At 37.8% G+C, this 24,093-nt stretch overlaps 1 protein-coding gene across 1 annotated transcript; it reads right to left on the reverse strand.

The window, feature by feature from the left end:
* Positions 1 to 2,534: 2,534 nt before the first annotated feature.
* UBLCP1 (ubiquitin like domain containing CTD phosphatase 1) lies at positions 2,535 to 23,037 on the reverse strand. The gene is made up of 11 exons (XM_001503487.6): positions 22,697 to 23,037; positions 18,959 to 19,157; positions 18,049 to 18,140; positions 17,556 to 17,641; positions 17,363 to 17,478; positions 16,230 to 16,328; positions 13,610 to 13,647; positions 13,003 to 13,101; positions 9,587 to 9,703; positions 5,139 to 5,266; positions 2,535 to 3,613 (listed from the first exon to the last, which is right to left on the reverse strand). Exons 2-11 carry the CDS (start codon positions 19,110 to 19,112, stop codon positions 3,586 to 3,588), a joined length of 957 nt encoding a protein of 318 aa, XP_001503537.1. The 5' UTR covers positions 19,113 to 19,157; positions 22,697 to 23,037; the 3' UTR covers positions 2,535 to 3,585.
* Positions 23,038 to 24,093: the final 1,056 nt, after the last annotated feature.

The following is a 24,093-nucleotide window of genomic DNA, read 5'->3' on the forward strand; positions in this document are numbered from 1 at the left end:
ATTCCCCCCATTTCACTCAGAACATTCACTTAGAATTCACCAGGTTACTGTGACCTGCAAAGTCTTACCTGTCCCATGGGCTCTGCCCACCTCTCCATCCTCATCTCCCATAAGCCACCACCTACCTCCCACCAGTCCCTGAATTGGCCTACCTCGTTCCCACCTTAAGGTCTGGCACCTGCTCCTAGCTTTGCCCACAATACTCTTCTTCATAATATTCTGAATGATGCCTCGTACCATTCAGGTCTCCCTACATTAGCCCATGCTATTGTCAATCACCACGCTAGAACTCCACAACCCCAACCACTTCCTCTCCTATTACTATATTTTTATAGCACTTCTCACTCGTTGAAAATTATCATTTTTTCTTTATTGTTTCCCCTACCCAAATATAAACTCAGTGAGGGTAGAGAATCTTGTGTTTACCTCTGAAGAACAGTGCCTGAGACACATAGTGGGTACTAACAGACACGTCAAATGTTGACTGCCCGGTTCCTACATAGACAGTTTATTCTGCCAAGACTGTCAGGAAAAAACTAATATCTACCTTAGTATATCTTTACAAGAAAAAAGAATTTAAAAATCTCATTGCTTTGGGATGATTTTTTATTTTTTACAAGGCATGGTAAAATTAGCAAGCTTCTATCTGGAAACTGCTGGTTTCCAAAGTTAGATTAATGTTACTACTCCACTTTATAAGATGTATTATAATGCTGCTAAAAGTTTCAAACATGCCCACTTTGGGGGTCGTGTGCGGTGGCAGGTCTCGCAGTCCAGACGTTACTAAATGGTATTTGCAGACTTACAAGCATGTGGATACTTAGGAAAACATCTAGACCATAGGAAGTGTTTCCTTGTGCTACTTTCCTTGATTGTTTAGAACTCTGAGAAAGCGAAGGCAATATTTGTAAAACATATACTTAATCAAGAAAAGTCTTCCTTTTCTAAACCCACAGGATGCCCGATACTGACTCTGTTCCAGTTCTATTTCTCAGAAATCTTTGCTAAATCTATCAAACTAATTTTCAAGAATTTCTCCTTAAGCTCTAAATACTTAGCATTCTCATCAAGACCCACACAGCTTCTTCAAAGCAATTCCAAAAACTAGTATTTCTACATAACTATCTAAGCTTTTAATCTCTAGCAACACTTCTTGGGCTGCTATTCCAGCTAATAAGATGATTAATAAATTTCAATGTGTAAATACTTTACAGGAAATTTAAGTTTTTTTCTTGAGAGTTCTGTTAATTACTTGGGATGAGGAAAAACCCTCAACCAGTTTCTCCACTACTCACAGGTTTTGTTACTGTTAACCAACCGTCATTTAAAAATGATGCAATAACTTAAGCAATTTACATTTTTTTGGCAAATCCTTCTTTCCCAGTCCCTACCCCTGCACACTCCACCTCCTCCCCACAGAAGACAACCATTTTACCGTCTATGAATGAAGAACAGGCTCCAGTTGCTTGCTCTAAGGACTTGTTTACTCTTTGCCTTTGAAACTGCGTAACTCCTATAGGTATCACTAGTCCAATAACTGATATTCATAAAGAACTGAGGGGCTACGAGATCTCAAACTGCCCTCTAAACCAAAGATTCAAAGATGGTCTGCAGTTTTTAGATGAAACATGATCAGATACTAATTGAAAGTTTGGAACATATATATCATAAAACTAACTCACTGTGTCACCATAATATGCATCTGAACTAAGTCATCTCCTGGTTCTGTCACGTGTGCCACACGCATAGAGATACAGACAGATCTGTTCAGTAACTCATGAGATGCAGAAGACAAACTAGAACTCCCATACTCTGCGAATGTAGTCATCACACAAGCACATGTGACCTAAATAAACTGAAAATGATAATGTTCTCCCAGAATTACTTAACTCAGCATGCTGGTTAGTAAACTTTGGTTTGGGCACCACCTAATGGCAGAAGATGTTTTTGAAAAATCCTACTTTGCTTCCTGAGACTGATAATTTTTCTATTTTAGTGTATATTGATTTAGAAATGTCTGTTCTTCGTTGACCTATTTAAATACTTTTTTTAAAAAATATCTAGTTTTCTTAAAAAGATTAAGCCCTTCCCACACGTACTTTGGATTAATAAACTGCCTTCTACAGTACAGTGGGAAAACGTACCAACAAAATGAATACTCTAAAAAATTCTATTTCATTCTTAAATATCTAAATTTAGCCTTATAATTAAGAATCACATTTTAATTGAGTCATTTTAATTATTTAAGGGTTCTCAAAACTCTTCTGCACTGTAGGTCTTTAAAATAATCTGTCACAAATAAAATAGTTTATCTTTCTGAAAACATGGTGCTTATTAGATTTTAGTAATTTAACATATCTAATTAGCTGCTAAAACCAATTCTGAAGGCAAGAATGGTGATATACACACTTCTAAAACCATACACCTTTACTTTTTTTCCAGAAGTCCTTGCCTGAAGCTAATGTTTGTTTTGTTCTGTGATTCAACAAAGCTTAGGCAAAATATTTGGGATAATATAGAGCAAATAAGCAATGTTTTAAGAAAAGGTATTTATTATTTACCCCACTGCAATAGTCCCGTAAGAACAATATACACCATGTTTACTTGGAAGGACCAGATTCCTTTCAAACACAAGAACTGTATAACGCAATACTGTCAACACAAAACAGTGGTCACATCACACATCTGCAGGCATAAGCATTGCAAATAATTTTTTTTTTTAACCTTATGGCTAGATATTTTCACTGAAACACAGTGTTTGCACTTAGACAGGATAACAGCTGGAACAGAACAAAAACTTTGTGGTCATGCTTTTTAGGGCAGAACCAGTGATATGTTCCAATATATTGCCTTTAACTGCTTTATTGACAATGGTTTTAGGCAGAAGTGCTTCTACTTAGCCACCAAAAAGAAACAGACACTTGTTCCTTATTCTTCAGCCTCATGTTTTCTATTTCTCAAACTATGACATGTCTGTGTCATAGCTGACGTTTTCCAGTTTTACTCAAAGAACACTGACACACACAGAGACCAAACGGAGACAGCTCAGAAATTAAAGATGTAAATAGTGGAATAAGAAGAGAAATGTGTCTATGACAAAGGAATAAAAAAACTTCTGGTGATTTTAAACATAGCAAACTAGGTTCCTCACTCAGAAACTTTTTTTTGGTTTTACAGGGAAGAGCAGTAGTTTCAAGATGGGTTTGAGATTTAGTCAAACAACAAAAAAATGAGACAAAGCCACAAGACGTAACTTGTTTCCAAAGTCAGAAAATGACACTGTTGAGTATACATTTTTGTCCATTTTCTTTTGTGTGTGGGAAAAAAACTCAGTACTCAATGGTGGAGAAAATACTTTTCAAGAGTAACAGCATATTCACACAGGGGAAAAAAAGGATAATTTTTTTTAGCATATTGCTATCATCTTCAAAAAATATAAAATTAAATTTACAAAAAACTGGAAGACCAAGTATAAGCAGTCTGGTATTTGCTTCAGTGTCCAGCACGATCTTAATGATTTCTAGCATAAAAGCAAGAAGTTCATGGATCTCAAGTATCTTGAATAACTGCCAGGATAACTTGTAATTACTGTCCTTGCTTCTTTGAGAGATACCTGCAAGAAATAAAATAGATATCTAAGCTGGATCATGCTAAATTCATGATAACAATCTCTCTTCCAAAAGGAGTTTATCTTAATAACAAAACTTTTCAGGATGAGTAATAATTGTTAATAGCTGACAGCTGTTAATTGTCTATGTGCCAAGCACTGTTCTAAGTACATTAATTAATTCATTTAGTCCTCATGACAGCCCTATGAAGAGTTGTCTATTAGAACTTAATCCTATTTTACAGGCACAAAGAGGCTAAGCCCAAGTTCACACGCCAAGAAAGCGGCAGGGCTCAGACTCAAAACGGGCTTTGGAGGCTGCACTCTGATACTGCCTTACCTCCAAATGGGAAAGGAATATATTAAATAATACTGTAATTTCCAAAAACATCTCAAACTTTATTTAAAGATATTATTTTCTTGCATAAAGACAGCGGGCCAAAGATGCTAAGGGACTGATCGAGAGTGTAAAGACGCAGAGATGTTAATTTACTAAGCAAACAAATTTTTCTTCATATTATTTTATAGGAATCTACCACTAAATTAAATTTTTATATCTCTATTTCTCACAGTTATGAATTGCTATACTCAGTGGTATGGGGTAGGAAAAGAGATCTTAAAATCAGAAAACCTGGACAAGTTTTGATGTTGCAAAACTTACTTTGTGGCACTGTAGCACTTGTTATCTCTCTGACTTAGTTACATCATCTACAATGTGGAGATGAAGATAAAAATGCCTGCCTTATCTTCCTAATAGAATTATGAGACTCTAATAAGAAGCTGTATGTCAGAGTGAGCTAAAAGCCGAAAGTGGAATTTAAAAAGCCAAAGTGTCGTAAGTACATAAACAGTTCCTTGTATTAGTGGAATCAGATCTTTAAAGATCTAATTCCAAAAAATTACTTGCAGCACCTAATAATTCTGCCTGCTTCTCCAGAGGTTTGTCCTCACCTCAAAATCATAATGTTTATATGCGGTCTACATGTAGATTTATGTATATGTTTGTGCTTAGAAGAAAGACTAGAAGACAATATACCAAGATGGTAATAGTGGTCCTCTCTGGAAAGGAAAGTCCTAAGTAACTGTTTTTCTAAAAGTTTGCTAATTTTTCTGCTACACAGAGAGGTTACTTGTAGAGTAATTTTTAACAGAAAAATTTTTAGTGTATTTTATTTTATCCTGACATTATTCTACAGTACAAGAACAGGGATTATGTTCCCAGATGATTCATAAAAGAGTGACCTACCGAATGTCGCAGAGTAATTTAAAGGTAGCATCACAAACACACCAGTCTCTCAAGTCGTTTCTACTAGAAGTATTAAAGATCTTAAGAGATGAGGGTTTATGAACAAGCTATGAAGTTAAGACGAAAGGGAAAAATACCTCCAGGGGAGAAGTCACTGGATTAGAAAATAGTTTTAGAATTTACCCATTTTAAATAAAAATTAAGAGTTACATGCATACAAGGGCTGCCAGACAGTCTTATCATTCATTAACGTAAAAAGGAAACGAATAAGCAATTAGCACTTACCTTTCCCAATATTTGTGATTTAGGTCCAAAAAGTCATCTAGTTTTGCTATTTCCTTGAGGTACTGAGTTAATTTTAAAAGTTCTTTGTCTTTATCTCGATTTAAGTGCGCTTTCATAAAAGGCCTTATCTATTAGGAAACAAACATTATCCAGCACTTAACATTGTAATAAGAAAACTGGTACAAATCTACACTATCCTATTATTTAAATGAGTTAACAAGATTAAAATATTACCAAGGATGTCAACACTAAAATTTATGTTTACGTTATCTTACTCTAATAAACTGACAGTCATAGTACAAACATTTATAGTACAGGTTAAGAGGTCTTCCACCTAATTCGCCTATGTTATCTTTCCAGCCTGAACCTAACACCAGCCTTCTTACAGTACTTGAACCCTACGTGGCTTCTCTACTTTGCAAAACTGCTTAGACTTTTCTCCCTTCTATCAATCCAGTTGCTTCTTACTAATTAATTTCATTCACATCATTTCATTCATAAAAAGTTAACCCAAATACAAACTTGATCCAACAGAGGAGTGAGATAAATTTTAACACTGATGATTTCCATTTCAGTATTTTTCTACGAAATTTTTATATAGCTACGATATTGTATATTTACATATCCTGTTTTCTCTCACAAGCATTTTTCTTTATAATTAAAGTCTCCATAAAAATATTTCTTTAATTACACAAGAGTTTTCCCACAAACAGAATAGTCATATTTTCCAAATTTTTAAGGTCGATATAGTTTATGACAAAAAGCATTCATTTCAAAAGCATAAAAGGCAGGACGGTAGACAGGGTGAAGGACTGTAATTAGCAAGGGGTACTGTATCTTGACTTGGGTGGTAGTTATATGTCATCTTTATAACAATTTGTTAAACTATAAATTTTATGCACTTTTCTTTATGTTACAGTTGCAATAAAGAGTTTTGCTTTTCTAAAGACATCAACTCAAATATCTTTATGCAACTCAAGATAGCCTCTCAAAAATTTTTAATTAATTTTAGATGTAAATGATATGTCTGGGATTTGCTTCAAAATATCACAGAGAAGGAAGCAGGTAGGGTACAGAGTAAACATAATCATCCATGAATTAATAAATTGTTTAAGCTGGATGCACACAGGAGGGTTCAATACACAATTCAATGTAGTTCTGTTTATATTTGGATTTTTCCATTCTAAAAACTATTTTTAAAAAATCACCCATAATCCTGAAAAACACATGTAAGGACTGAATAAATGGTACTTGGTAAAGTATTAACATATCCTTACTGTGGTTTGGAGAAAATGCAAACTAATCATTAGTTATTAAATTTACAGAGTAACACTGAAAAACAGATGACATTTAATCATTGTCACCTGATGAGTACAATGAGTCCAAAGGAGTCCACACTGTAAATGTTTTCTTTTTTTTTTGAGGAAGATTAGCCCTGAGCTAACATCTGCCACCAATCCTCGTCTTTTTTTACCCCCCGAGGAAGACTGGCCCTAAGCGAACACCTGTACCCATCTTCCTCTACTTTAATATGTGGGATGCCTGCCATGGCATGGCTTGATAAGTGGTGCATAGGTCCACACTCAGGATCTAAACCAGCAAACCCTGGGACACAGAGGCAGCACGAACTTAACCACTACGCCACCAGGACAGCCCTGTAAATATTTTTTTTATACACTTTTCTTCTCTCTCATTGGAAAAACACACCACTAGCTTGAAATGGTCAGAAGAAAATTTTCCTATATGTTCTACTCGCATCAGAATAGCTTGGTGCCAGGGACCTTCACAGCTGTTAGTCAGCTGGGCTCCCACAACTCTAAGGCACCGATAAGAACTGTCAGTGGGTCTGCACAAAAGCAAGCACTTGCAGGAGATGCTACTTCCAAACAGGTAGTGCAGGCAGTGCTCTTTCACGCAGTGGCAGTGAATGAGGGATCAATCAGATCCTCTGCAGGGCCTTGTTTAAGCCCTGGGGCTGGAAGCAAATAGGCAGGATACTGTGATGTAGTGAAATGAGTTTCTGCATAAACGCGGGCAACACTGTAATGTTTTAAAGTGTTCCCTCATTCAGCTAAAGACTGTAAAGGGAACATATTAACTTTTAAATTATTAATATACAATGCACCAAAGTGATTCCAAGTTTAAAAGCAGGAAGGGATTTAGACTGAAAAACAAGGTACAGAGTCAGTGGCTACTAAGTAAGATTTTCAACCCAAGGCCCTGCCAGGTTACTTTTACCTTCTAAACATTTGGTCTTAAGCACTATTAAACAACAAAACTAAATACCCCAATGATTCTGGATCTAATAGTTAAAATAACCTAATTAAGTGGAAAAAAACTATTATTCACCTAATAGACTTCACTTGTTCCAGTATAATAACTGCCTACTAGACCATTCTTCAAAAGGGATCTACGTGCTCACGAGCAGGGCAGGCAACATACACGACCACTGTTGTCTCATATCAAAGAAACACCTTAGGAACTTAAAATGGTCTAGATTATCTGCATTCTCTTACGTCATCATTTCCTTGTATAGATAATAAAAATGAAGTTTTCAGAGTATCAACTGATTTATCCATGACCAAAACCCAAGTTCTTTCAGCTCACTCCTAGATTCATAATTCACACTGCCTTCCATATTTCATTTCAAATCTTCAGATCAGCAAGTTTACAAGCTTATTATTATTAATATTATCATTAGAAGTTAAAACTTAAAAATAAGCAGTCTTATCTTTAAGATTTCTGTGAACTCTCTTGAGATTCCTACCAAGAGCATTACGAGACCGTGATTAAAAAAAAAAACACATGTAAGAATATTTCTCAATTTCAAAACTGCGTCTACATCAATGTGGGCAGATCATTAATAGCCACCTTCTTAAGAAAGGCTTTCAAACGGAGACATGCGAGAGATCATCTGTGAAATGCTTAAAAATACCTCTCCTAAATTAGAACTTTCGGGGGTGGAGACACATATTTTTAGGAAATCCTTCAGTGATTCTGCTGCATACCTCAGTCAAAAAAAAAAAAAAAATCCTTCTGTAAAGTAACAATGAATAACTAGAAATTTATAATATCATCTCTCTGCATCCAGAGATGAGTAGGGCTCAAATGTTAGCTGGGAAAATAGTTTCTTCTAAATACACATGAAACTAATGATTATACATATATATTTTCAAGTTAAACCTCTCCTCAAAAATCATTCCTCGCATATCATGACTTCAGCTCCTTTCCAGTACAGGGAATACCATTAGTTTCACAGAGAATTCAGCTGAGATCTACTGAATCTTTTCTCAAGACTGAAGAACCTACTTCTGTACCTTATGCCTGGTAAACACCACACAGGAAAAGCACTGCTTCCAAAGTCTCAAACAGAAACCATTTTTAAAGGGTAACAAAACCACCAATCTACCCCAAGTTCTTTTCTTCCAAGTCAACAGCTTTTATATTTGTGGCAAGTCACTACCTAGATTAGCCTTCTGTCCCTAAACTACCCTGACTGTGCATCAAAGACTACCATCAGCAGTCTGCAAGGAATGCTTCAGAAATGTACTTCCTTCAAGTTTTCCTCTTACCTTTTAAAGTTATCAAGAATCCAGCTTGTGGAAAAGTTCAGGACTAAGAAGAAAACTAGCTTAGTGTCAGGATTTCCACTTCAGATGGACACTGCATTTGCATGCTACCATAATATGGAGCTATCTTTTCCATGTTCATGTTGTACTGACACATAGGCAACCACAGGCACCAGAAATTTTAAGTTTCAAATTTCTCTCTTACCAATTTTATACTGATACCAGGATTAAATGTCACTATCATGCCTACACAAGATTGCATGTGACTTCATGCTAAGATCCTCACTGGCCTAGGAATAAAGTCACTTAGATTCTAACTCACATTCTGTCATTAACCAATTACATACATCATCTTGGGCAAGTCATGAACTTTCTGATCCTCAGATTGTTTCTATAAAGTTAAGAAGGTAGACAAACAACTGAGATTCCTTCTAGCTCTGGCATCTATAATTCTAAGATCTCTACTTACCCTGAGTGAAATTTTCAAATACCTTTTCTTAGTTTCAGTTAAAAAGAAAAGACCAAAAAAAAACCCTGATGCCAGTTTTCCAGCTCATCAGAACATCAGAAATTCCAAGATTTGCATCCCTAATAAAACGTGTGATGCTTTCACTTACGAATGCTACACATCAACCTTAGTAAGCCCACGTCGCTCCACAGAGCTAAGAGGAGAATACCTGAATGAGCTGGCTAACCAAGGAGACAGCAATGCAAAACAGAAAATGTTCAATTTTACATGAATTTTTCTAAATACTTAAGCTTTTCTTGCCTTTGACCATAAGAATGGAGTACTTTAAAAAATTTATGAAATTCAAGAGTGCTAAAGTTCTACCACTTATTCCAGATTATGTGAGCATGGCAAGTAAAGTTATGTCTTACCTTTAGTCCATTCTGTGGGTTCATCAGAAAATTTCTTCCTATGTCATCAAACATAATGGTGTTTTTTTTGCTGTAAAATTCCGAAAACTTTCCCCATATAACACCAAGGGGCTTTACCTTAGAATAAAAGTTCAGAGTTAACTCAAATTTTAATAATTCATCCTTTCTTGAAAGCAGAGATACTGCAAAAGACCCTGCAGATATGCCAGAGTATTTCTTTCCTCCTGTAAGACAGTTAATGGCTGGCTGTGTGAACAGACCAGAACTGAGATGCAACACACTTTTAAGCACAGTGATATCCTGAAATGTTAACTTTTGAAAGGTCTGTTCATATCTAACTGAACTAAACCTATTATAAGACTCTCCATAATTACAATATGAAGATTTGGCGTCAAAGGAAGAATAATTATTTAATTCAAAAAGTAAGAATCTAAAACAATTGTTCAGATGTCTGCTGAGCAGTCGCATGACTTCCTGGCCTAATGCATACTCCCTCAGAGCTTGAGCGTCACCATGAGGTCGGTTTTCAAAGCTACAAAACCTTAGTGATGGACAATATACCTGTCTCGTTTAATACAGAATTTAAATATTTTGTTGAGGAAAAACTGATTTTGTCTTTAAAGCAGTGGCACAGGTGCACAATTTCTAGGGCATCTGATTGCTTAACTTCAACAGCACTGTAATTTGTAAATTCTTGCTTTCATTTCTGAATTCTTAAAATGGGCCTTCAAAAAAGATAATTCCTAATATATTCCTATCTGTTGGTACTCGCATAAAGTCTCCATAAGACCACACAAGAACAGTGATTGCCCGTAGGAGGGAGAGTAAGAGGCTGGAGGGAGCAGGTGGGAGGAAGACTTTTCATTGGGTACTTTATTTTCATTTTTTAATCATGTGAATGTATTTTACACATTCTGAAAATTTTTTCAAATAAATTAACTTCTAGAAGAAAAGTACTTTTTGCTGAAGACAGGAGTCTCATTTATGGTAGTATGAAATTATATGGTAATAAGAGATTAAATGGCAGTAAATAATTGGTGATAAAGGTTATCATTTTCCTTTTTTTTTTTGAGGAATATTAGCCCTGGCTAACATCTGCCGCCAATCCTCCTCTTTTTGCTGAGGAAGTATGGCCCTGAGCTAACATCCGTGCCTGTCTTCCTCTACTTTTTATATGTGGGATGCCTACCACAGCATGGCTTGCCAAGAGATGCCATGTCCGCACCCGGGATCCGAACCAGACAACCCCAGGCTGCTGAAGTGGAATGTGCACACTTAACTGCTGCACCACCGGGCCAGCCCCAAGGTTATCACTTAAAAATGTTTTCTTTTTCTCTTTATATAATTTATTTTAATATGAAGAAAGCCTTTTTCCTTCTTAGTGTCCTAGCTACTGCAAAGAATATTATTAAAGTATTTTAATTTTATTATTTAGAATATTTGATTTGCCTGAATTTGCTTTCACTATTTGTTTACGACTGAAACAAATCCCCCAAAATACTTGAAGACAAATATATAGGAGCTGACACAGTCAGCCATGTTCTTGGTTTTTTAGCTAACAAAAGCCTAAAGAAATATGGCAAGACCTTTATTTTATGACACCCAAGGTGAGAAATCCAACATCCTCTTAAAATAGTGCTGTCTGGGGCTGGCCCCATGGCCGAGTGGTTAAGTTCGCGCGCTCCGCTGCAGGCGGCCCAGTGTTGCATTGGTTCGAATCCTGGGTGCAGACGTGGCACTGCTCATCAAACCACGCTGAGGCAGCATCCCACATGCCACAACTAGAAGGACTCACAACGAAGAATATACAACTATGTACTGGGGGGCTTTGGGGAGAAAAAGGAAAAAATAAAATCTTTAAAAAAAAAAAAATAGTGCTGTCATTTTCTGGTTAGGTCAAGTGCCATTTGTCCCCAAAACATGGACTACTTTGCTCTCAATTAGAGAAGTAAACACGCTGACTGTAGGAAAAAATTTGAAAACACAGACAAGGTCAAAGGAAAATTTTTAATAAACCTATAATCCAGTCAGTACCAAGGATAACAACTAGATATTCTGACCTATTTATCTCCAGTGTTTTTTATAAACAGAAGCAGCCTCAGAGAGTTCACAGATCTTTTGTTAAGGGGAACTCTGAACGAAAGGTTAAGAACTATCTTCTAACAGTTTGCAAACACTGTTCTCTAAAACACTTCTTTCACTTTAATGATGTATCGTGAAAAAATTTTAAATCACTAAAACACCACATCAAATGATTGGCTGCATTCCATTATGTGGATGAACTAAAATTTTTATATCCAATTCCCTACGGTTGGATATTAAGGATTTATTTTTATTCCTCTAACTGTTCACTATTATAAACAGTACTACATTTAACATTTCCCAAACTTCTTTGCAGTGTTTCGGATTCTGTAAATGTACTACTTCAGTAGGTCATAAATTATATTTTTCCCTTGATGTATGCAGATTTCCTTTACTGAACAAATCCCATGCATTTAAACAATGCTTGTTTTTAAAGACTGGCACCTGAGCTAACAACTGTTGCCAATATTTTTTTTTTAATTCTCCCCAAAGCCCCCCAGTACATAGTTGTATATTCTAGCTGTGAGTGCCTCTGGTTGTGCTATGTGGGACGCCACCTCAGCGTGGCCTGACAAGTGGTGCCATGTCCACACCCAGGATCCAAACCAGTGAAACCCCGGGCCACTGAAGCGGAGCACGCCAACTTAACCTCTCAGCCACGGGGCCAGCCCAACAATGGCTATTTATGATTTTGAAAATTTCAGTAGTCTTCCTTAAGCTTTCCCAGTTTGCTAAATTCTCCCCAATTCCTATTAGTCTGTGAGCTTCCAAAAGTATGGACATCTCCTCATCTCCAACAGTGCCTGTCTCAGGGCCTTGCAGATAGCAGGAGCTCAACAATATGACTAGTTCCTTGACAAGCAAACAACGTGAGGAACCCTAACCTTTTCAGCCCAACCCTTTCTCTGATGGTCCTTGTTGCTCTTCTCTAGGGCTACTACGCACATGTCACCCCCAAGTACACGCATCATAGTGCATCTGACTTTATTTATCAGTTTCACACAGGGCAGGGCAAGTACATTTTGATTTGTTTCTAGTATCCTCCTTTATGATAGTCAGTATTTTTTCTCACCTACTCTGTCTTTAGCAACACTATGCTGCCATCATCACGGGACAATTATCCATTACCCTTCTTGACAGTGCTGCCTCAAGATCCCTAATTTCATCCAATCTGTTAAGCTTGAATACATCTTCCTATGTCAAACTCAACCGACACTTTACTATCCACTCAGATGTATTCTAAACTCTTTATGTAGTTTATTCCATCAATATAAATACAGAAAGTATACTAGAAAATAAACAAGTCTTTAAATACAAGAAAAATGACTTCTTACATCTATTAATCCTCTCCTCGGAGTATGCACTGTTATCATAGCAGCACTGTCCAACATGAAGGTAATCTTATAATTTGCATTTGTGCTCACTCCCAGCTCCTATAAATACAAATATTCATGTGATTAAAATATAATAATGTGGAAAATTCCAGGCTTTCTGAATATTCCAGCTACAATTTCCCATACTGCCAACTTTTTACCCAAAATGGCCACCACATCTTGCTCATCAACTAGCAAGTTTTTTAATTTCATTTTGCTAAGTCAGTCAATGGTAATCCAAGGAAAAGTGAGCCAGAGACAGGTTCCTTCTAAATTTACTATTTTAGAAGAGCATCACTCCTTTAAGTATTATACATCAGAGCAAAGAAAGTATTATTGCAAATGGAGGAAAACAGGAGGGGGAGCTTTGCTATACTTTTTCTTGAAAGACTTACGTACTCAATATAATCCACCATTAAACAGACTTTAAACACACGTCTACTCCTGATACCGGTACTTGTTTATCTACTAAATGCCCTCCAATGAGAATGAAATTAATTCCATTTGGAATTTCTAAAAGGAGAAATGCAATTTGAAAACATTCTTTAATGGATTGTCTAGCACTTACTTTCATTTTAGCTTCAATCCACTTCATATTTGTTGCAGCTAAAACATGAGGAATGATAATACAATACAAATGAAAAGCTTGAATTTCATTTAAAAAAATCTTTCTTCTGTATATAAATAAGTCAGTTAAGTTTTCTAAGCAAAACTAAAAGTTCAAATGCATCATAGATAATAATTCCTAGCATATTTATGGTAACTTTCAAGTATGTACAAAACTAAACTTATTTTAGTGTGCCTTCAAGACAGAATAAAATTTAAACAACTTTTATTTAAAAGATATAGGTAACCAATGATCCAAAGAACTTTGAACCTAGGAAATTTATAAATCAAGACCTAAAACTCCTATTTAAAAACAGCCCAACACTATTCTGTATCAATTCCAAACTTAAATTTAGGGTGCCTGGATCTCCATTTTATCCTATGCTCCTACCGCCAGGCAACGCACAGGTATGTACGTCAATATAAGCAGACTAATGTTATGTGTCAAGTTAACGCTGAGGGATTAAGAGGTCCAGACTCCCAGTTATAAAATAAATAAGTCACGGGGAATATAGTCCATAATATTGTAATACCTTCGCATGGTGACAGATGGTTACTAGACTTGTCATGGTGATCATTTTGTAATGTACATAAATGTTGAACCACTACGTTAGGCACCTGAAACTAATATTGTATGTCAACTACACTTCAATTTAGAAAATAATAAATAAAAAGAAAACTCTTATTCCTAAAAAAAAAAAAGTTAGTGATGAAGAATGCTAGGTCCAATGAAAATTAGCATTTTGCTAGGCTCAGGAAACTTAGCCCTCATTGAATCTAGCAGCTTTTAACAAGGGGTCTGAGTCAGCTAAATTCATAAACTGTGTCTATGCTATTGGCTGCTCATTGCCAGACATGAACCAGTTTGGAGGTCACTGATATTAAAATTCAACCCTCAGTTTTATGTACCCTCCTGGTCCTAAGTTACTAGACTAAACTATACAGGTATTACCAAGTAAAATGTTTATCAAGGGAAAATAAGTTCAATTACTTAAAGTGTGTGTATGTATTTTTTAAAGGTAAAAGAGGTACCTGAGTTCTCAAAATAAAAATCTTTAGCACACACACACAAAAACCAAAAGCAGCACCTTACATGCAGAACTGGTTAGTGGTACTAAAATTTTAGAGATGGATGTATCTACAACGACGATCACAAGATAGGGAAAACAATTTTTTAAATTCAGTCTCTAACTGGGGTCAATAATTCCCAGACAAAAAACAACAACACTCACAGCTAATAAAAAGTTTTCAGTTATTATTATATAGTATTCAATTCTTGTATATCAGACATGGTACTAGTTACTGTACTGTTATCTTTACTTTACAACTGCCCTATAATATAGGTTTCTTATCTTCTCTCAGATGAGGAAGCTAAGGCTCAGAGAGATTAACTGACCTGCCCACTGTCACACAGTAAGGACAAAGCCAGAATTGAAACTCTAGCCTATTTAGCTCCAAAGTGAAGTGCTTTCTTCAACATAATACCACGAAATATCATAATTTACAAAACTAACTTATTTTAAACGTAAGACTATAAAAGGTTCTCTAAGTTTCTCAGTCTACTTTAATAACATTTAAAGGATAAACTTTTTTCTCAGATGTCATCTCAGATGTCAGAGTTGCTGAACAAGAATTGGTTCAAAGGAAGCTTTCTTCTCTGCATCTTACAAACCAGAAAACTGTGTATTTAACTATGTATTTAATCTTAATGGCTGTGGACTCATTAACACTAACAATCGAGATACTCCGATTATAAAGAAAAGTACAAAGGAAATTTACTGACTGTAATAACCACGTGGCCTCTCATCAAAAACCTAGTACAAATAAATTGTAGCATCTGTAACTGATGGGCTTTTATTTAACTCACAATCAGGGTGGCTATTCTCTGCTTATGACTTGCCAAGAGGCAACTTTACATGTTTGTAAGGAAGTGAGAGATAAATCAATACACTGCTTCCATTTTCAAGAAAGTCTTGCCACAAAAAAATGTCAATTGAACTAAACAGTGTGCTCAGTAATGCAGTAAATCTACTTTGTGGAGCAAACTCATTATCTTGTCACAGACCTTCAAGTTCCTGGAATGGTCTCCAGAGACCAAAATTTGAGTAACATTGCTTTAGCCCGTTTACTAATTTTCCTTAAGTGAATTCATATTCCTTTATATCTGAAGAACTAAATCACTGTGATTTTTTTATACATTTCTTTCTCCAAGTGTCTTGAAGCTAGAGTGATAAAGAAAGAAGAAAGCCACAATATCCTGAAGCATCAAAGATTCTACAGTAAAGATCAGAAAGGAGAGTTCCTAATCAAGGTGGGGTCTTGTGAAAATAAGACTATTTTTATTCTGACACCATCATCTACTCTCTTCCTATATTGAACTATTTCAGTGCCACTTGGCAAATTTATGTATAAGTTTATATTGTGATGCAAGAAAATCAAATACGCTTCATCAGAAATTTGTTAAAACAAATGAAAAATGTATCATGTTTATACACAGGTCCTTTTAAGTCACATTGTAGAAAGCAGAAAAATATAAGGAACTGCCTTACTTCCATGGAAATCTAACAAAAAATATAGCTTACACCAAATAACAATGTCATAATCCTCATATGCAGACGTTAGGAATTCATGAAGATACGGCCGCATTAATTCTACTCCAGTCTCTGCACAAGACCTATGGTCTAAAAGAAAATCAGTCATAGATGATTATTAGTTTATTATTGTATAGACAAGTACCTACTATCAACAAAACTTACGAAATGTAATATAAACACTCAAAAGCAAACCACTTTACACGGAATTACATTGGCTGACAAAAAGATATCTTGCAAAGCACACAATTTAATATCCTTATGATCCCATCTTAATTGATCAATTTTGTTCAATTTCTGAAGACCAATATCTAGAATTCAGGATTATATAGTAAACTGTAAATTTTTTTCTTACGTGGTCTCTAAAGTATAGATGTTACTTTATGATATGAAAAACAAACTAGGGCCATCAATACTCGTTTTCAGTCATTCACCTTCCAGATAAAGTCACCAGAATGACAGGTCTAATTAACTTAACAATCCAATTTTTAAATTAGTAAGTGAGTAAGTACATTAACGGATAACATGTAAAGTTCAGGATTAGAGGTAGATAAATTCATTCTAGCATCAGGAGTTAACTAATCATTTCCTGGCAATATGAGAGGATAAAACGAATCTTTCTTTTTTTCTTGACATGAGAAATTTTAAATTCAAGAATCTGCCCCAAACATAATTAAACAGAAAACCAGGATAAAACATCAAAAATGATTTTAAATAATCCTCATAAAAACTTAAACATTAATCAAAAAGGAATGACTTGATTAAATTATGATGCATCCATAAACTAGATTACTGTGACAAAAATATATATATAATTTACAATGAATAATATTAAGTGGCTGAGAAGATGCTCAATATATCATTAATAAAAGTAAAAACCACATACATACAAACACACCCTGGCAGATACACAGCAAAACCTAACAGTGGTCATCTTTGCGTCTCGGGATTACAGATGACTTTTTTTTTTTTGCTTATCTGTATTTTCCACAATAAATTATTTCATTTTGTAATGACAAGAAAAGCTTTCAAATATTTTATATTGCAGGGAAAAAATAAACAAACAAAAGGAAAAAAAGTTCTTGTGGGTAAGAGGAGATGAAGCACACTCTCAGCTGACTTACCAAATAACGTATAGTCGACATCTAGTACCAAAAGCTTTTTCCCTTCCCGGGGAGGATTCAAAATTTCCACTTTGTACTCTTTCACTCTGCGAGAAATTTTCAGTAGGTTTTCTTCCCTAGTGGAAAAATAAAGTCAGATGAAACATTCACTTTTCTCACATTACAATTTCCTTTGAGAGTGAAAAGCACTTACCTATTTTCTACTTCAACTACTTCATCTTCAATATCAAAGTCGTTGACAACATCATCATTGTCTGGAGGTGGACCTAAGACATCTTCCTATTAAGATGAAAAATAGTTTGTTTTACCACATTATCTTCAACATAACAAATACACACACAACATAAAGAGCAAATCAGAGGTAAGACCTGAGCTCAAGAGTCTTTCAAGCACACACTGTGGGAAATTTTCCACATTTTATATTTCGTTATATACATTCAACTGGGCATATTCACCATGTCAAATTTGACCACTTGCACTATTACTATACTTATGACTAACTAGATAACTAACAAGTTCCCCAGTATTTGTCTCCTGCTGAGCTAATACCACATTCACTGTGCAGCTTTCCTTTTAAATTAGCTGCTAAACTGACAATTTTACCACAATTAAAACTATGATACAACAGTGTGATATAAATCATAATATCTTCAAAGGGACAAATGGTAACAAAAGTAAACATTTACCAAGCTCTCCTCACGAGTTCCCATCATCATGATTTTAGTATTTGGTTTCAGTTTGAGAGCTCCAAGCTTAACATCATTTTCTGCAGGTTTGCCTACAATACAAGCAAATGACTGTTTTCTCACTAAAGTTCAGGTGCTGGTTTCACTATTCCATTATACAAAACCCTAACATGAAAAGGTTTGGTACAGAGTCCACAGCAGTTTTTTTTTCTTAAATTAACAAATGTTACTGCTGAAATAGCCATGTCTATGTCTAACACACTAAATAGTAGCAACTAATACAAGGTTTGTTTTTTCCCCAACTCCATCTTAGAGGATCACCTGTATTCAACTAACTAAACAAAATAAATTCATGTTTTATCTTGTTGTTCACGATGAAGAACTTGATGAAGATAATTACTTTCCAGGGGGTCTTGAAAACTGAGCACATAAGATAAAAGTGTAGATTTACTGATATTCAAAACTCACTCTTCAATGAGAGGACCAAGAAAAACACCAGGAAAGTCCATTTCGGACTGGATATGAACACTGCTTATAATTTTTAAATCAGCATTGTAAATCATCATCACTTTCAAAACAGAAAAGATAACTTAGGGAGAGTTCAAGGCCGAAGTTGTAATGGAAAAACTGTGCTAGAAGGTAGACGTCGGGAATTACACTGTTGTACCTGGGATTTCTGTGCCAAAGGTTTAACAAGCAACCAAGGTAAAGTGGAACCAAAAGTAATCTTAACAGTGGTGGTATTTTCAAGTAACTTTTAATATTCTTACTTTTATCATAAAACAATTTTAGGAATATCCCTATCAAAGAAATCTCCAAGGAGAAAGACTTATTAAAGAGAACAGATAACAGCTAATATAAAAATTCCTAAATATATCAATGCAAAAATTTGAAGTGAGGCGAGAATTACCTTTAACTTTGAGTCCAAGCAACTTTTGGCGTTCAGGTAGCACTCCTGTAAGGGTCTTGAGAAACTGTTTGAGATCTAGCACGGTATCATCTTCTGAAAGCGTGGTCACTGAATATTCCTGTCCGCCCCATTTTACAATGATAGGGAGAGCCATCCTTGAAACATATGATGAGTCAGCTTTCGTTCAGCAAAAAGATACCTAGAAGGAAAGGCATATACCATAAACAAGTTAAAATAGATATATCAAAGATGTAGCCAGGGGCCAGCCCAATGGCACAGCAGTTAAGTCCGCATGTTCCACTTTGGCGGCCCAGGGTTCACGGGTTCGGATCCCAGGTGCGGACATGGCACCGCTTGGTCAAAGCCATGCTGTGGTAGGCGTCCTACATATAAAGTAGAGGAAGATGGGATGGATATTAGCTCAGGGCCAGTCTTCCTCAGCAAAAAGAGGAGGATTGGCAGCAGATGTTAGCTCAGGGCTAATCTTCCTCAAAAAAAAAGAGGTAGCCAAACCTGTAACTTTAAGTTTCATAAGCTGTGCAGTTTGAGTCCTATTTTACAACTTGATGGTAGAGATCTTCTCCTTATAGAAGTGCTACCGGGGGCCGGCCCCGTTGCCAAGTGGTTAAGATCACGCGCTTCACTTCGGCGACCCAGGGCTTTGCTGGTTCAGATCCTGAGTGCGGACATGGCACCGCTCATCAGGCCATGCTGAGGCAGCGTCCCACATAGCACAACCAGAAGGATCTACAACTAGAATATACAACTATGTACTGGGAGGCAATGGGGAGAAGAAGAAAAAAAAAAGATGACTAGCAATAAGACATCAGCTCAGGGTCAATTTTCTTTTTAAAAAAAAGAAAGAAAGAATTGCTAGCAGAATGCCCAAAGTTCTTAGGACTCCAAGTTAAAATTTCCCCACCCTCCCTTGGCTTAGAGTTACTACTTCCTAATACTCTATCAGACTCTCCCTGTCCAGCTGGAAAGCTGCAATAGTGAACTACCTAACCCTCCCTCTCTGTTGATCAGGTTTATGCTGCAGGCAAGCTCCTCCATCATGGACCATCCACATTCACCTAACGTTTGAGAAGGTGGTACAGTCTGCTGCTAAAAGCACAAACTCTAGAGCCAGCTATCCGGGCTCACATCCCAGCTCTCTCACCTACTGGCTGACTTTGGGAAGTTACTTGACTCTTAGTGCCTCGGTTTCCTCATCTGTAAAATAAGGATGATACTACTACCTACTTCTTAGGGTTCTTATGAGGATCGAATTAGTTAATATTTATAAGTCACATAGTACCTGGCACATAGTAAGCACTATATAAGTAAGCATTGGTTGAATAAAGTTTTTGAAAAACTAGAACTGAAATTTCTGGGCATGGGGTTAAATAAATAGTAAATAGCCATTATTCCATATTTAATAAACTGGACAGTTTTTACACAGACAAATCTCATTTAACAAGGTTTTTTGATAACAACTTTCCGTCTTTTACAACTAAAGAAACGAGAATTCAGAGAGGTTATGTAAGCTGCTCGTGGAAACACAGCTGGTAACAGAACAGGTTTTCTGACAAAATCTCACATTTCTTCTCCTATACTTCTCTTCCCCAACCACCTCTCTTGAATTGGACCTACAGGAGTCAAGGCATCAAAGATCAGTAAATACAAAACTCACAGGCACAGATATAAGCCCACAAAGATTATATAACAGTTGCTACTCTCATCAACAATAGCATGTAGGTCTCTTCCCTCATAAAGCTTTATACCAGCTTCCCTACGTTTGTTCCCCGCAGTCAGAGAACTGAATTTTCTAATCTCAAAATAGTAGTATTTCAAAATGCTGTCACTTTATTTTACGAAGCATTTGACTGCACTCTTCCTGTATTACAACCAACTGCAAGAGAGAAGGCAATTTTGAATCTGAATATGCAAAACTTAAGGTGTCTTCAACATGCTAGCTACAGGAGAGCACCATAAATTCACTTACATTTACTCTCTTATGTTTACAACCTGCTCTCCTAAAACCTTAAAGAAAGTGTTTTGAGGCTGGCCCGGTGGTGCAGTGCTTAAGTTTGCACGTTGCACTTCGGTGGCCCGGGGTTCACCAGTTCGGATCCCAGGTGCAGACCTACGCACCACTTGTCAAGCCACGCTGTGGCAGGCATCCCACATATAAAGTAGAGGAAGATGGGCACAGATGTTAGCTCAGGGCCAGCCTTCCTCAACAAAAAGAGGAGGATTGGTGGCAGATGTTAGCTCAGGGCTAATCTGCCTCAAAAAAAAGTATGGTGTCTAGACCCACCAACAGCACTGACCCCACTTGGTAACTTGTTAAAAACGTAACTGGGGCTAGAAAGAAGGGATCTAGTAATTAGTGTTTTAAAAATCCCTATCCCCACCTCCCCCCCACCACCCAGGCATGCCAAAGTTAGGCTCTTCAATTTCCTCAGCCTTAAAAAAGAAAATGTGCCAGGTGGCAGGGGCTCTGCGCTTAGCAAAGCAGTATACAAACGTTATGTACCACCGATGCCACAACACGTGGGAATTCCAAGCTGGCAATCGCTCTAAAGGACCAAGTAAAACAAAACAAAGACCATAAGAATTTTAAATGCCTAAGTCCTTAAAACTGTTTTGAAAAGTTACTGAACCTCATTTCTTCAATATTCAGATCATTCACAGTGGAGCAACGCAATGCAAACGCATGAGTCATTTATGTCTTCACATTTAAACTTCTTTCTCACACAATATTTTGTATCATTCTGGACCCCATTAGATTTATAAACCAAAAAATAATTTGGGAGGGAGAGGGTGGCTATCAAACCCAAACAAGAAAGCTAGGAGCACACCTTTATGTTGAACCCAGAGGCAAGAATGGCTGTTTGGGTTTGCTCGTCTGCCTAACATACTGCCTGGTCAAGTCCTCACTTCCCACCTCAAGATGAGGCTATTAACATTTACTTGACAGGAACAGTGTTAAGACGTGAGACAACAACCGTGACAGCACTTTGTAAACTGCAAACAGCAATAGGAACGATGGTAAAGACAGAATAACGGTACCATGCTAAACAACGTAACTGAATCGTCTCATTGACTATTCACAATCCTGAACTAACAACTACTGTCTTCATTATACAGATTAGAAAACTGAAAAAGAAGGAAAACAGCTTGCCCAAGATCTCACAACTAAAAAAGTAGCAAAGGTGGAAATCTGAAAGTCATAGCGGTAAAAGTTAACACCTCGGGAACTCAGGGGAGAGGGTAACTTTTCACCAAGCCTAGGAAAGGTAACGGGGAACTCCTGTCCTCCTGGGCAGGACAGCACGGCGCGGCCACCGCCAGGCAGTGCGGAGGCGACAGCTGGGGGAAGTGACTGCTAGGGACAGCACAGAAGGCAGGAAGAGACCCCCAACCCAACAGGGCCGGATGCCATCAACAGGGAGGGTGAAAGGGCGAGATGGTCAAACCCCACCAAAGAGAGGAACGAAGTTTGGGGACGCAAAACCCACTGGGGCGCGGCAAGCCCTCGACCTGGGCGAGCAGGCCGGATGGGAGGGCGGCGGCCCCTGCGACGGGCGGGCAGGGGCCAGAGGCCTGGGCGGCAGACTGAGGCCGACGCGCCCGGGCGCCCACAAGCAGCCCCCAACCCGCCGCGGCCGGCCACCGGAGGGCAATGCTGCGGCGACCCGGCCCCAACGGCGCCTCGGCGGGCAGCGCGCCGGGGTGCTGGCGTCCCCTCACCTTAAGCGCGGCGGAACCGGCGGCAGCGGACGCAAGGACCGGCCGAAGCGGAACGGAAGGCGACCGGAAGTGAAGGCGGGGACCGGAACCGGTAACGAACCGGATGTTAGGGTTTGAAACGGAAAGGCGCTGGAGACTGCACTGCTGCTTCCTTGGTTTCTCTTCGGGTAGTATTCCTAGATGGCCGCTGCCGGGGATCTCCTCACCACGGGGAGGAAGCCAGGCCTTTCCGTGACTGTGACCACCGTGCAAACTCCTACAACCCCAGGATGGCTGCCGGGCCGCCCCTGTTCTGCGCATGCGCCCGCTAGTGGGCTCTGAGTGGGCGGGGGCTTTAGGGTATGACGTCTCTGGTATTGTTTCACCGGAGTTGAGAGTGGGTCCGCGGCGGTGCACTGGATTTTCCAGGTGCGCTGAGCTCTTCGTGGGACTCGGGACTAGGACTCATGTGGCTTTGTCATGTTCTAAATGAGGCCTGAAAGGCGACTTTTGAGGACTGAAGACTCGAGACCCCTTCCTGGCACCAGGGGTCACCAACCCTAGGAATTTCAGGCGCTTACAATTCTACCCATTTTACGCAATTCAAGGGGGAAACTGAGGATCTTCAGGAAAGGGAACGGGAAAGCCTAAGTGACTCAGAACCAAGGAAGCAAATCTCAATATGCGAGCTGCCATTGAGATTACTATAGTATTGTATTGAATTGTATCTTCACCCGGCCATCCCCGCCTGCATTCCATTTTCTCTCCGATGCAAGGAAAGCCTGTTACAAACCGTGGCAAAAGAATTCCAGACTTTAATGGAAATTCTGAGCAGTCCCTATCTGGTCCATACAACGAACTTCTAGATTGCATCACTTGCTATTAGACACCAGCTTCTTGTATATGGCGGCAAACAAAACTTAGGTTTTTGAAAAGGAAGGGAACACAAACATCATTTTGGCCCCAAATATGACCAATCCTTGAATTACTTGTATTTTTCCTTCTGCTTGACATCGATGTAACTGACTCTTGTTTCTCTTTTGGCTGTGATGGACGAGCCAAGTTTTATGTCTTAACAGTTTTTTAGTTAATACACGTTATTTTATGTTCTCCTTCCCTGTCTCTTTTGGTAATTTTTATTGCACTAGTAATGCATGAATATCTGCTCATTTTAAAAAATGTAATCTATTTTCAGTAAAAAGTTGCTCTCTTTCCTGCAAATAAAAGAGGAAGGGAAAACCTAAAATTAAAAGAATTTGTTCAAGAATCACACATTAGCCATCCAGCCAAAGACACAGTCAAAAGATAAGGAACTGGACTCCAGAATGAATTATAGTTTTCTTTCAACCCAATCTCTTCCTTGCTTTGTTCACGTGCTAACCAGCTGCTTGGCCACTTTATATTTTTTGCTGTTGTCA

The sequence above is a fragment of the Equus caballus genome, chromosome 14, assembly GCF_041296265.1.
Source record: "Equus caballus isolate H_3958 breed thoroughbred chromosome 14, TB-T2T, whole genome shotgun sequence".
Taxonomy (NCBI): domain Eukaryota; kingdom Metazoa; phylum Chordata; class Mammalia; order Perissodactyla; family Equidae; genus Equus; species Equus caballus.